At 43.2% G+C, this 16,041-nt stretch overlaps 1 protein-coding gene across 5 annotated transcripts in view; it reads right to left on the bottom strand.

Annotated features, from left to right (window-relative positions):
* The window catches only part of col22a1 (collagen, type XXII, alpha 1), a 142,989-nt gene that overhangs the window by 117,577 nt on the left and 9,371 nt on the right, over positions 1-16,041 (bottom strand). For all 5 annotated transcript variants that reach the window (XM_084313585.1, XM_084313586.1, XM_084313587.1 and 2 more), the window contains exon 4: positions 8,194-8,274. In XM_084313585.1, coding sequence (XP_084169711.1) covers positions 8,194-8,274 — 81 coding nt within the window. The remainder of the gene's footprint in view (positions 1-8,193; positions 8,275-16,041) is intronic.

Raw genomic sequence — 16,041 nt, 5'->3', positions numbered from 1 at the left:
TTTTAATTTCTACTGTCCCAGTTTTGATATATTATACATAAATAGGGGTGGCATTCCCGTCGGCGTGCATGGCGGTGTGAGTGGCGCGCGGGTTGTTTTGTGTTTTCCTTCGGTCATGGCGTGTATGCAGCAGGACCTGTCTGTCGCGGAGGTCTTTAATTGGCATGATGCAACACTCAATGTTAGCGTGTGTGTGTGTGTGTGCCTAAAAGCACAGCAGAGAATTATGGCATCATTGACCGAACTCAGTCAAAGTTTTGCTTGCTTGTACACGGTGGTTGCAATTCCCCCTCCTCCTCGCAGTCCTCGCAGCCAGTCGTCCACGGAGCGAGAGTTAAAATACGTACATGGCTATAGACTTCTAAAACGATTTAATAGGCTAAATTTCTTTATTTCATTAAATTTTTCCCAACATAATGCTACCTGCCCCGACCAGATCCGTGACTCCGTTGCGATACAGATTAATTATCTTCTCAGAATAGTATAAGTGGCTATCTTTTATGCATATTTTACCACTGGTTGAAAACCACTGCTGTAGATCACTGCCGGTACGTGCGCTGGGAGCGCACCGTTTAAGTTTGAAAGTTGAAAAGTTTGTGTGTCTGAAATGCTATGTGATACAGTACAGTTTACACAGCACAGTACATGTTCTGTAGCTACTATTGCACTAAATGGCAACACTTGAATACGTTATGCAAATATGCAACTTGTTTGTTGAAATGTTAATAAATGGGAGCTTCCTCAAACAGCCATCTCTTTCCCGACAATCCCCTCTGTGCACGAACCCTTACATATGGTAATTAAACATTAAAACACCTGCAGCTTATAGTCCAGTGCGTCTTATATATGTACACATCATTCAATTTAGCTGCTGCGGCTTATATTCAGGTGCGCCTTATAGTCCGAAAATTCCGGTAGTATATACCCAATGTCATGCGTCTTCTTGAAGCGTGTATTGCAATTGTAACTCGCATATATCTTCAATATCACCAGAGCGCATCAGGTGCATGATGAAATACTCGAGTGACTAACGGAGCGGGGAACATAGGACCCGGGGAACATAGAACCTTTATTTCAGCATTTGGCGAGCCTTTATCGCTACCGGGGAACATACTGTAGGGCCCGGGGAACATAGGACCTTTATTTCAGCGGGGAACATAGAACCCTTTTTTTGTTTGGGAGTGGGCGGGACCGGGGAACATAGAACCTTTATTTCGGGAGTTGGGAACATAGGACCATTTCTTTAAAAAAAAGCGGGGAACATAGAACCCGGAGAACGTAGGACCCGGGGAACATAGGGATGACCCCTGTGCGTTCAGTAGAAAGCTATCTGGCTGCATGTTAGCCTACATGTAGCTTAGCACAATGAATGGAAACGGACAGTGCCGGTTAGCCTTCGGGAGATATTAGCCTAGCTTAGCACAATGAATGGAAGCGGACAGTGCCGGTTAGCCTTCGGGAGAGGTGCCTAGGCTAACCGGCACTGTCCACTTCCATTCATTGTGCTAAGCTAGGCTAGCGTGCAGCCAGATAGCTTTCTACTGAACGCACAGAGAGGAAACTTGTATCTATCTTCTTGTCTCTCTCTGGAGAAGACGGTAAGCTAATTTCCCTAAATGTTGCTTTAAGATGTTTGATAGATAGAGGCCCTGATGCACTATGTGGCGCTTACTATCTTCTCCAGAGTCAGAAAAGAAGATGGATACCAATTTCCTCCCTGTGCATTCAGTATGAAGCTATCCGGCTGCAAGCTAGCCTAGCTTAGCACAATGAATGGAAGCGGACAGTGGACACATGGACACATTTCTAAATCGTCTAGTTTAAAACAAATAAAGCATGAACATTGGCATGGTGTACCCGTCTGTGTTATTTTCACAATTAATCGTAAAAGTAGCAAAATAACAATGTTTATGTTTTCATTCACTGAGGAACTACACTCACTTTGGCACTGTTGACTGACGTCACCACAGCGTAGACTCCTTTGGCTGTATTAGGTGACAGCCCTGAACGACAGGCGTTCTACTGGTAAGTGTAGTTTTTTTTTAACGACAAATTAAAAACCTTATAACTAACTTTTTCAACCAAAAATGCTTAAACAATAATGTTAGTGATAGAAGGGAACTCATTTTGTGGAAAACATTTTCCAAAAATGGAAAGCTTGCCAATGTTCATGAGGCAGAATTATTACAATAGCCGATAATAAATGTTTCCAATGATAAATCCCTATACGGGTGGACCACGCTGGGAAACTAAAGTGATGTCAGACTATACCTCCCTATCGTATTGGACAAAACATATCTACGGCAAATATCTTCAAACCTCTGCAAGTCACACCAAAACCATCTGGATGGATAGATAGTGTCGTATATTTCTAAATGAAAACATGAACATAAGCAACTATAAATGTACCAAATGATAAAACAGAGAAGTTGATTTGAAAGACAGGGTGATTTGAACACCATGTGAAGCTATTTCATGAGACAAGGAAGGAATTTCAGGTTACAACACGGCAGCTGCTGACTAACCCAGAGGTCAGAAAGGTGACACAGGCTATTTGGAAATCGCCCCTTACACAGTAGAATGCCACTCTAATAGGTAGACTAGATGGTTTTTAGACCTTAAGGATATAAAGAAAACTATTGGCTTTGTCAGAGAGATTAGTTAGATGGCTTTAGAAAACATTGCAACACATATGTAAAGAAAGGACCATATGATAAAAGTGAGCTGTCATACCAAATCACCTTAGATAAATAGGTTTGGCAGGCATGAAAAGTTGACCATAAGTGAGCCAAATACAAAGACATTGTTTGTAAATTAATGTTAATACTGAACAAAATAATAAGTGATCAAAATAGAGCTAAAACCTAGATTACAGCGTACTTTAGAATAGGAAAAACAAACAGTAAGATAAATAGTTCAATCAAAAATAAAGTAAAAAGTGGACCCAACTGAAGACAAGACAGTGAGTCACTGGCTAGACAATAAAGAATTATCTTAGTATTCTAAAATGCAATTACAGAATGATAAAGAGTTTGTAGATGGAAATAGCTCATGTTGTATTATCTAGGGATCAAGAGCCAGTCTGTCTCCCCATAGACTATGAAAACGGTTGTGTCAGCAGAAGAAATTGTGTAACATGTGGACATAGGACACCAACAGACAGGTTTCTGCTGGAATGTGGACCAAAATAAGAAAAGCGTATGGACGTGAACAGGCAGGCAGGGTCTCCCCCCTCCCTCTCGCTCTCTGTCTCCCCCCCTCCCTCTCTCTCTCTCTCTCCCCGCTGATAAAAAGGGCGAATGGCGACTCACTACAGACAGGACTCACACCAAAAGGGGACCTGGAGAGACAGACAGACCTGGAGCGACACACACACCCGGTGACACTCAGAGGAGACGGAGAAGGATCCCTGCAGAGCCAAGCCGTGACACAGAGGGACTGAGACCCGATGACAGACGAAATCGCTTCGCATCAGGAGAAGCGCTGACACACCAGAACGGACCTGAAGACCCAGAGACGTGCTGCAGACGCTGATTATACATAGAAAAGTTGACAAGAACTTTAAGCTGTTTGGATCTTCCAATAAACGACGGCCAGACTGTCTTTGTACCTTAAGCGCCTGGCTCCGACTCCAAATCATTTATAAGAGAATTGAACAGAACGTGTGAGTACAATTAGCAGAGATACAGTAGCGATCCACTATACGATCCTGAGACTTTAGCAAATAGAATCATTGAAAAGACACGTTAATAGCACCCCGCTTAAGAGGGAAAATATGTAGTTCTTTCTTGTGAACTGCCCCTAGGAATGCTGATCTGAGAATCAAATTGGCTCATAAGTAATGGTGAGGTCCCAGATCAGTACTCCTATCAGAACCTTGATAAACACAGGCCCAGATGTTCCTACCGAGCTGTGGGCTGGTGGTCATGTTATTGGAGAAATAAAACATTTCCCTATCCAATGCTTTTCCACAGTAAGCTGGGTCGGTGACAGACAGCAACCCCTCCAGCTGCTCGTTTCTTTTTACGTGGGCCTTTGCTCCTTCTGTCACCGTGCCTTTTGCCATTGCAAACACACGATCTCCCCACTGTTCCCCGTGGCCGGCCGGGGACGCTCCGGCAGCGCAGACCTGTAATTTGGACTGGCAACCGATGGTGTATAATCAACCCCTGAAGAAAAGTTATTTTGGACGGCCAAAAAAGACCGATGGGGCGATTTTGCGGGAAACGCCAGATGAGCCCCACCGACTGGGAACGGCGAGTGTACACACACAGTGCATTCTTTTGATCGGGACAGATGGCAACGTCTGTGCCCTAGACGCTCCTCTCCGCTCCGGCTACAGCCTCCCCGCTGTGGGGATGGAGCCACAACAACAACACCAAGGGTTCTCCTCCCATCGTCTCACTATCGAGACTAGACCGACCCGCTAGTCTGACTCGACCCGTGGCTTTCCGGGGCTTGTCAAAACGGTCATCAATTGCAAATGATTTTTTTCTTTTGACGTTTCTTTACAAATAGATAACCGTGGGCGGCCGGGTAGCGCAGCGGACTAAGCGCCTGCCTACCACCGCAGAGACACTGGTATCGAATCCAGCTGTCAGCGGTACCTCCGGCTTGGTCGGTCGTCCATACTAACACAATTGGCAGTGTTAGCGGGTGGGAAGCCGGTGGGGTATGTATCGTTGTAAACAGCGACTCCTACAGGTCGGTCGGGGCGCCTGCTCAGCAAGGAAGGGAACTGGGGGAGGTAGTGTGATCCTCCCATGCGTTACACTCCCCTGGTGAGAGTCGTCGCTGTCAGGTGAAAAGAAGCGGAGGAAGGAAGCGTGTGGTAGTCTTCACCCTCCCAGACCGACGGTAGGGGGTAAGTGCGCAACGACCAGGAAGGGAATTGGCATAAATTAGGGGTTGGGAGAAAAATAAGGAAAAAGTGGGGAGAAAAAAATAAATAAAAATATAAATAGATAACCGTGTGTCCCAACATTACCATGTAATTGCACGAGTGGTATACCAACAGGAGGCACTATGGATAATGATGGTAACTACTGTTTGTCTAGCAGCGCGTCTCTTGTATAGACAGACAGAAAATATCCAAGTACTCTGCCACAAATTGCAGATCCTAACCTGTTCCTTGTGTCTTCGACTTAACCCGAAGGGTTTTCTTTTAACATCATAGGCCTACTTTCTTCCTTTGGGCTCGCCCGGAGTTATAGGTTTACAAGATTACAGCAAAACTAATGAAAGAACCAAATTGGAGCACATGAACACATTTAAACATTATATTCTTATAAACCAGGAACTGAGAAGATGTGAATGACAAAGGAGATACAGTAGCAGAAGCTGTCGGCAAACATTGGCTGTAGTAAACGCTTGGTCAATTGAATTAGATATTTGTTAAAAAAATAAATGTTTTGCTTGGGTATTTGTATTTGGATTGGCCTATATGTCAGACTTATTTTAAAGATTATTCTTTGTTTGTTTTAAATTGCTTGAAATACCAGATTTACACATAGAGCAGCGAGAGCTAAAACATTTGTAAGTCGTCTTAGTAATAGTGCTTTGTTTTCTTCCCGGCAGTTAAAATAAACTATGTGCAGTAGTTATAGCTATAGGCATCCAGGGCCGTAACTATACAGTATAGGGCACGTGGGGTTCAACTGGGCCCTTGGTGTTGGGGGGGGGGGGGCAAACAGAGGCCCCTCCCAAGAGTAATTAGAGACTAACTAATATACAGTATTTAGCACTAACATTACCATCTTAGTAAGTCGTCTTTTCTGTGACAATTTACTGTGACAAATCAGTATTATAATGTGGTGATACTCAAAGCAGGTTTAAACAAACACTACAAATTACTGTAACTATTACAATCACCCGGTCTACTATACATCATCTTCCTTGATCATCACGCTGGTATTAACAGGATAAGGATGTATTTTCACAATCAGCAAGATGTTAAGGAACATCAACATTATCGACTTTGACTTGGAATGATTCATTGTAAATGTTACACTCCCAATAGATTTTTTTTTCAAATAAAATGGTTGTACAGAGCAAAAGTAGCCTGGCTTACGTGGCTGTAATGTTCCTTGTCAACGTAAGCCAGGATGGACTCAAAGTACTAAAGCAGCTGAAAATAACATTGACAGGCTGTGGAGATTTATCGAGATTTCTTTGCTTATTTCATTGCATTTTAGAGGAAGGCATAACCACATAATTAGCACTGGTCCCGTCTAGAGAAAGTGATATCTTGTCTCGTCCGTGGGGAACTGATGCTGTCGTCGCCTTCAAAGCATAAACAACCACGTTGCCAAAATGCCTCATTTTGAAATCACCTTTGATAAGGTAGTCCTTAAATTGGACCAACCATTGTTTAATTTTGTAGCTACACGTGTGAGAAATGTCACTATCTCTGGCACAGGCATTTCCTGTATCAACAACAGTAGCAATTTAGCCTACAAAAAACATTATAAATACTCAGCTGACCAAGCTGTGGAAGCTGTGGAATGGACTTTGAAACGCAATAGTCTGAAATGTACACTAAGCATTCCCGACACTGAAGATTTGTTATCTGTTGCCAGATAAATGTGTGCATAGATGCCGCTTGCAGAAACAATATTGTAAAACATTTCTTTCTAGATAGTTCTCCTCCCCTAACTCTTAAAACAGCAGTCATGCCTGTGTGTCTGTTTTCTCTCTTAGTGTGATGAATGTGTGTGGGAGGCATAGACAGGAACTTAGATCCCCAGTTGACGCTCTTAAAACAACATGATCCTACCTATCTGCTTAAGCGCTACTGTGGATTTCCGAGAAACCGTTTAACACACGGCAACTAGAAATGACAAACGTAAGAAATGACTGCTACTATGCCTCGGTAGCCACAGTCACACGGTTATCTCGTAAGCCACAGCTGAGTCCGTTGGGCACCTCCGATAGTGACGCAATGTCTCTGATAGCCTGCGTTTCTTTGCACATAGCCTATGCACATCACAAAAGTAGCTTTACTGCTGCCGGTGCCACTGTGTAATACTAGTTTTAAAGGTCCCCTCCACTCAAAAACGTGTTTTTTCTACGGTTTCTCTTCTTAGATTCGCTGTACTCGCCACCTGTGTGATTCAACTAATCCTGCGAACCTATCATGGTCACTATTGCCCAGCTGGCCACACAGGAAATGCAAACTGGTAATGTGAAAAGCTAACGTGAGTCTTGTATTATGAGTTGATACATCTAGTGATCTCTGCACCAAAACAAGTACAATCAACAATATTATTCAGCTAATCTCTGTGGTGTATCTAAGAAATGTTGTGTTTGGGTGAAACAAATTTTTGGCGAACCGTTAAGGTGGAAAAATATAAAGTTAACCGGCTTGGGGGAAGACATGAGGGGAGGAGGGCTTTCATCGATTTTTACTTTCTAAATGAGGGCAAAGGTGTAGCATTTTCAGTCGTTTATTGAAACACCAAACAAATTGTTATTCAATATTTTTTAAGTGTTAAAAACACACGTGGAGGGGATCTTTAACTGAAATTAATTAACGCCTGAACTCGGATACACATAAATCCTTTCCACTGGGGCGGCTGGGTGGCGCAGCGGACATTGCGCTCGTCACCGACGCACGAGACACCGGTATCGACTCCGGCTGTCAGCGTTGCCTCCGGCTTGGGCCAGCCGTCATACTAACTCAATTGGCAGAGTTAGCGGGAGGGAAGCCGATGGGGTGGTAATCTGGACGTTGTGGCCGTCATACTAACTCAATTGGCAGAGTTAGCGGGAGGGAAGCCGATGGGGTGGTAATCTGGACATTGTGGACAGCGACTCCTACAGGTCGGACAGGGCGCCTGCACAGCAAAAGACAGGAGAGGGCGGGGGCAGTGTGAGCCTCCTACACGTTACTCCTCACCAATGAGAGTCCGCGCTGGCAGGTGAAAAGAGAGCAGCTGGCTGTCTCCATATGTATCGGAGGAAGCATGTGATAGACCTCAGGGCTCCCTAGAACGACCAGTAGGGGGCACATGCGCGCAACGACCAGGTAGGGGAGGGGGGAATTGGCATAACGACAAAAAATTGGGATGGGAGGAAAAACTGAAAAATCAGGAGGAGAAAAAGAGGAGAAAAGAAAATCCTTTCCTCTAAGGTCAGAGAAGTATTGGATTTTATTCCTCAAGTCATGATTAAATACAAATCATTTACACGTACCTGGAACCTCTTCAAGGCCATAACTGGTGCTGTTGGGCTTGAACCGATCAGGCTGAATCTTCATGTTTGGACACAACACATCTGAGGGGAAAAAATCACACGATTGGATTAGAAAGACTTCTTAGTATTCTTGAGTCAGAATACTCACTCCATTCTATTGACCCATCTCAAACCCGCCCTCTTTCCTTGATCCTCCATTCACAACTGTTGCTTCCCTCAGAATTTGGGTCGATAGTACTTTTATGTTTTAACTTTTATGTTTATTTAGGATCCCCATTAGTCATTGCCATAGAAACAAGCTATTCTTCCTGGTGTCCACAAAAAAGACAAAATTAAGTATAACCATCACATGATGTACATTGCAGGTGAATGAGAAGAAGGAAGGGAGTTATTCCTTGTTAATATAGTTGACTCGTGGTTTACAGACTTCACTAGATGACATTTAGAGAGAGATTTAGTTCAGAGCTTTACCATAAGAAAACAGAGTCTCTTGAAGACTTTTACGAGCAGTTTGATTGACTGAAGCTCTGCGTCAGGTGGCTGTAAGAAGCGGGTGTCCCAATGAAATACAACTCCAGGCTGGTATGCAATCTGAGGCACTGTGCCACAGACTGACCCCCCCCCCCCCGACAGACAGACATCAGATGGAGGATGTACTAGTGTAAATAGTTCCAGTGGAGTTGGAGACACATACTTGTACACAGGCTCTGTTTGTAGCAGGTTTAGATTTCTCCACACACATATTTCAAATGCTCGGGGCATCTAAGCAATGACGGTGGTGACAGTGAGCTAGCTAAAACCATCTGGATACATTGGCTTTTCTATTTGAATATACCGCTTCTTCTACTAAAGAATGATGGAGTGGTGATGACAGAAACCTTTGATAAGACTAATGTTTCTATTGGAGAGTTGCCAGTACTTGTAAACAGTTGCTTAGAATTCAATTGGCAATACTACCTTACCCATTAATCATTAACAACTACTTTTAGTATGATAAGGAAAAGCCCCACAGAATTGTTTCTGTTAGAGGTAGAAACAAACAAAACAAAATGTATCATGCCTTAATTGGTAGACAAGGTTGAATTAACATATAAGGGAGGTAGAGCAGTCGTCTGGCAATCCGGAGGTTCCCGGTTCGATTCCCGCTCCTCCCGGGCAGAGTGTCGATGTGTCCTTGAGCAAGACACTTAACCCCTAATTGCTCCCGATGAGCAGGTTGGCACCTTGCATGGTTGCCTCCGCCATCGGTGTGTGAATGTGTGAGTGAATCGGTCAAATGTGAGTAACAAATTGTAAAGCGCTTTGGATAATTCAACGGTACCAAGCATTTGATAGAACCATTTCTGTATTATACTATATTTTTGCATTAACTTTGCCTACCAATTAAGGCATTATAAATATGTGCAACCGAAGTTTTAGATGTTGTCTTGTTTAGCCACATGTCTTGTGTTTACCCACATGTCTTGCAAATGATGTGTTTCAACCTCTAACAGAAACAAATTGGTGGGGCTTTTCCTAAATATAGTCGTTAATGTATGAAACCCATGTAAAACCCATAGAAAAGAGGATGTTAACGCTGTAGTCTCATATGTTGACCAATTTGAAAAATGTCAACTGATTTTGTGCTCAGCTTAGCTAGTACTTTAAGTGCTGTCTAGTTAAATGATCACATTCCACTGTGGACATTGATAGGTAATTAAAGTTGTTACTTTTAATTATAATTTCTTATTGGACATAATACAAGCCATATGATTATACTGTGAAGAACACTATAAAGTCAGACTATAGAGAATGAACAAGAAGAATGCTAATTAGACAGCAGACCTCTGCCAAGCCTCCTCACTTTGCTGTTACTTTCACACTCTGTATTTTACAGGGTAGATGATAGAAATGAGTTTTATTTCTGACAGAAATGGGAGACAAAATGTCCAGCGTCAACAGACCCAAGCTGTAAATCCATGTTTTATGCAACAACAGGGGTGATACTACCTCATATGACACTGTTGTATAACGTAGGGTTATCCTATAACCCTAGTTATATGAATACTGGCTGAGCGTCTCGCTCTGCCTACTGAGATACATCACTATCTCCAGCACCTGGAAGAGGTCAAGGTCCTGGCGGGATGGTGCCAGGAAAACAGCCTCTCCCTGAACGTCAGCAAAACAAAGGAGATGATTGTGGACTTCAGGAGGTCGGGGGTCAAGGACTACAGCCCCCTCAGCATCGACGGGGCACCGGTTGAGAGAGTCAACAGCTTTAAGTACCTCGGAGCCTACATATCCGAGGACTTGACATGGACCACACACATTGACAGTGTTGTGAAGAAGGCACGACAACGCCTCTACTTCCTCAGGCGCCTAAGGAAGTTCCAAGTCAGTCAGAAGATCCTTAAGAACTTCTACTCATGTACAATAGAGAGCATCTTGACTGGCAACATCACCTCCTGGTTTGGGAATAGCACTGCACAAGACCGAAGCAGACTACAAAGAGTGACACGTTCAGCCGAACGCACAATTGGAGGGGGGCTCCCCACCCTCCAGAACATTTACAACAAGCGTTGCAAGGGCAAGGCTAAGAGAATCATTAAAGACTCCAGTCACCCGAACAACTGCCTCTTTGAACTGCTGCGGTCAGGCAAGCGATACCGGAGTCTCAAGGCGAGCACAGAAAGACTCAGAAGAAGCTTCTATCCCCAGGCCATCAGACTGCTAAACGAACAATGAACACTACACAACAACAACCACCAAACGCACATAGCACACACATCCACACGCACACACTCACTTTAAACAGACACACTGTAGCACCCACTCCACACACTTTATAGCACACACCCACTTTAAACAAACACACTGTAGCACCCACTCCCCACACTTTATATTTATTGATGAAGGATTGCACTACAACTCGTACACCTTACTGTAAATTGTACCTAAATTGTACCTCATCCCATTTCTGCTTTGCACTATATAGTACTGTACATTAGTACACTGCATAGTATTGTATATTATATGGTAACTCAGAACATTGTACATATGTCTATACCGAACACTGTGACCTCATTTTCTTCTTCTAAATTACATGTATACTATGTTATTTGATACTATCTTGTCTAGCACAGTCTCTGGAGCGTAACAGTAAGAAGCATTTTGTATGAAAGTATTCTGTACTTCTGTATGACAACTATTAAAGAAACTTGAAACTTGAAACTAGTGTGCTCTGGGAAACAAAACAGATGCACCCACTTGCACGTGACCACACCACTCCCATGCGTCCCCTATATTACGCCGGAAGTGGTCACGCCTCACCCTTCCCAGTTCGATTTGCATAAGCGGAAAACATCCAAGGGACCTCAGCTGAAAATGTTAAGTAAAAAATCTTTGAATATGTAATATATTACTTATTTGTAAATACGTGAATACGTCAATACTTATTTGGAATATGTACACATTGTACATTTCTGTAAATACTTATGGCTATAATATAATGCACAATATGTACCTTTTTCCTTTTATTTACATATTTTAAGTGAGATCAGGCTGGTATGGCAGACTCCTAGGTTCACACCATTGGTCCTCCAGGCCCACACTCCACAGTGCTGCAAAGCACATCCAGTGTTTATCAACTCTGCACTGTGGGATACATAAGAACCTGGCAAACCAGGATGCAGCCTTCATTGTAGACGGGATCTATTGACAATGTAGTCTGTGCAGGTCCAACTTTTTTTCTTTGTGTCTGACAGATTGTGTCTGTTGAAATATCGTAAAATAGCTAGACATGCAACGTTCCCCAGTAGATCAAGTACCTGACAAGTATGTACGATCAAAGCCTGTAATTTTCTTAAATCACAGCTATATTAAATTGTCAAGTTTAAAGAGGCTCTTAACCTCAGCTAGGTTGTTTTTGTGTGATATGCATGGCCTAGTGCAGGCGTACTGTGAAAACCCAAGCAACTTACATTATACCCATAGTTGACTGTCAATAATACCATATTGCCATAATACTACTCAATACCATAATATATATAAAATTGCTGCATTTATATAGCGGTTTTATCCAAAGCGCTTTAGAATTTGTTCCTCACATTTTACCCATTCACTCACACACAGACGCCGGAGGCAACCATGCAAGGTGCCAACCTGTTTATCGGGAGCAATTAGGGGTTAAGTGTCTTGCTCAAGGACACTTTGACACGCTTCCCAGGAGGAGCTGGAATCTAACTGGGAACCTCCAGAGCCAATGTCACCCACATATTTATTCTCACTGCATATATATCTATCAACACCTGTCTGTATTTACCTGCACATAGTCCTTTTACATATCTATATCTATCTGTACATGATATCCTAATCTTACTAGTTACGCTGCTGGCCAGTATGACTACTACCATAGTGTCTTTATACCTGTACCCCACTGTACATATTATACTACAACTATGTACATACATCTGATTAGCACTGCACTCAGTAGTACATATTTGTATATTTGGTACCCAGTTTATTCTCCTGTACATTGTATATTGCTGTTGCACTTTCCTGTCACATTTGCACTCTGGTTGGATGCCAAACTTATTTCCGTTGCACTGTACTTGTGCTGTATGATGACGATACATTTTAATTAGGGATGCTCGATATTGGCTTTTTTACCGATACCGATATACCGATATTGTCCAACTCTTAATTTCCGATACCGATATCAACCGATATCAACCGATACCGATATATGCAGGGTTTCCCCCCGCCAAAAACTTAATAATTTCAGGTAATTAACAATACATATGTCTTGTTGTGGAATTAATATAACATTATGCATACTTTTGACAATAAATAAAATCAGAATTTGTTCTTACTTGCTTGCCTGGATAAATAAAGGTTATATATAAAAATAAAAAAATATATATATATTTTTTTGAAAACCAATACTGATATTTTCCGATATCACATTTTAATGCCAATATCGGACATCCCTAATTTGAATCAAATCTAATATTAAAGGCATCCAACAGGAGTTTTCTGTTGTAGTTAATACATTTCCTACCTCATATAACCTGTTGTAGTTCTATAGTCTACTTACTAGATTAAGACCTCATATAACCTTTGCAAACGTCCATTTTCGCCATTTTGTTTGCTCTCGCAATCTGTATATCCCATCTGTGATGTGTTTCACTTTATGTTTTGGTGAAGTTGGAGTCCTCTTTTGATTGAGTGGAAGTTAACTTGTAAGACTTCAAGGAAGATCATACAGGGGTCTCAAACTCAATTTACCTGGGGGCAGCTGGAGGTAGAGTCTAGTCTGGGTGAGGCTGGGCCGCATCAAATATTCCACAAAAAAAAGGGTTTCAAGTATTCCAAAAAAAAGTACAACTGATCCAATCTTCTCAATCGTTAGCAATAACATTTCAGAACATGAACAGTTCTTCAGAACATGAACGGTTCTTCAGAACCGTCACACTTCTCTTACCTACTCCTTGCTGTCAGAGACTTGGCAGCGCTTCCTCTTATGTCTTCCCCCCCTTGTGTGTCCTCTGAGGTTTGTCAGGCGCAATACAGTACATCTCCAACAAACTACCCCTTTGCCTCATCATAAAACCTCACAAACACCAGCAACTGAGCATTCTCAGTGGTGTCAGTGGACGCATCCACAGCTATGGAAATGCACTGTGCATTTTTTGTATTCTATCACAAAGCTGTTTAATCAAATGAAATCACCAGCCAGTATTTCAGTTATTCTGGTTGCTGTGCTATCTGAGGGGGATTTGCTTTTGTTTGCCTTCGAACATGGTCTCCATCACTTCAGTCATACATTATTTTATTATTTATGCACCAGAGAATGGGTTCTTGTGTTTGGCCAACACCCATGCCACTGAGTAAGGACTTGGTTGCTTTTTCTCGTTGTGACATAGATTTAACAATAATTCTGCTTGCAGCTTGATATGATGATTTTATTCCATTTATTGTTGTGGTTATTAGCGCTGAATTTTGAGGAAAGGTTGCATCAAAATAACAGTTTTGTTTCGTAGTGGCGTTTCAAATTGCCACTCTTCACAAGAGCCACCGTTTCTTGGCATATTAGACACATTGGTTTGGTGCTGTTTGGAGGGAGGATGAACGCATATTTTTCAGTCCATTCACCTTTAAATTGCAGCGATTTTCACTGTTGACTTTTCTTGAACATGCCATATTTTTCTACTAGCTGCCTGCTGGTGAAACTAGGCTACTAGCTACCCTGCAGATTAGACTACCTGTAGATGCGCTGTCAACTCTCGCTCTGACTCGGACCCGTTGAAAGAGACAACACGCATTCCGTGAAGACCCGCCCTACTCTGCCTCTGATTCACAGACTGTGGGTGGGGGGAAAAAGCTGATGGGACGCTAAATGTGATTGGACCAAAGCAGAGTAGACAGACACACACAGACAGTGGAGTAGTGCAGTCGGACATGCAGAGCACTGCTTGCAGAGGAGATAGCGGAGAATTTTGAGGATGCCTGCCATACGCACTGGGTCGCAGGATATATTTTACTTCCACTTGGTATCACTCCGGAACCACGTTTCAACCAAGTCACTAACGTTGCTGTCATGAGCCTGAGCTATGGTAGCCTATAAGTGATCAAATAAATAAGACGTCCAACTCGCGCAACAACTCTGCAAAAAGTTTCGTGCGGAATGCACTAACACTAAACTTTGATGTCAAGTAGGGGGCCCCAAAATATCATCCAGCGGGCCGCAATTGGCCCGCGGGCCAGGAGTTTGAGACCCCGGGCTTAGATCAATCAAATAGAACTCTGTACTTTTAAGGGTACCGACTGAATTACATCAGTACTACAGACTACCGATTCACGCTAGATTAATCGGTACCATATTTCGGTACCTTTACATGTTTAGTATAAGAGTGTAATAGACTAGAGGGAGCCTTTTCCACAAATATATATATTACTGTCCCATCTCTTGGGTCTTTGGAAAGACCAGACAAGGTCAGAGGAGTTTCATAATATTTACTGAGGATGGCCAGATAATGTGGATATTTAAACATTTACAAACATAATACATGATCATGCGATTTATTTTGTGTGGTGTGTTACAACTGTAGACACCTGAATATGTCTAACAATAATTGAATGTGTCTAATGTTAATTCCTTGCATTCCCTGTGTTCGCGAGGACGTTGTATAACTGGCTGACCGCTCTTGATCCTCCCTATCCTAACATTGACACTTAATAGTGGGACATGATACAGGTACCGCCAGGGGGAGCTGGTGGCGACGTTGGGCAGGGAGACACAGGTGAAGAAGGATGGGCTCAGGGCGCGGCGCCGACGGAGGAACTTCCTCTTCATCGTTTTCCAGAGAAGGAAGAGGTCGCACAGAGTTGGAGCTCCGGACATCAAGCATGCGAGATATAAACCCAGTTACGAAGCGGGTTAGTAATAAGTATGCGATAGCTTAGCTTTTAGTTAATGCGGAAGAGACATTGTGAACGAAGAAGCAGGCGAGCTACTGCCGAAGAGTGTGGTAGATATTTCCCACATTGCGTTTTAGCTGAAGTATATGCGTCATGACAGGGGGTCGTCCCACAGCTTAGCTTCAGTTAGGCTAGCACCACAGTTTAGCCCGTGTGTCGCCCCACCCCTTCAGCCCAGCAGCGGACGTCACTGCACTGCACGCTCCTCCAGCCCCTCCGAGCCGTTACCCCAGCAGTCACCTGCCCAACGTCTACCCAGCCCCGCTGCCTGCTATCACGGGACCTCTCGACGGCCATCTCACCACATGGACGTTTGGTGGTGGGAGCAGGCCCGCCACTTGGTTAAGTACACTCAAGCCGGTTACAGCGAGCGCTCAGAGTGCTGGAACT

This window comes from Notolepis coatsorum (assembly GCF_963971535.1).
Source record: "Notolepis coatsorum genome assembly, chromosome: 4".
Lineage (NCBI taxonomy): Eukaryota > Metazoa > Chordata > Actinopteri > Aulopiformes > Paralepididae > Notolepis > Notolepis coatsorum.
The sequence above is the reverse complement of the archived record's forward strand: the minus strand, read 5'-3'. Positions and strand labels throughout refer to the sequence as shown.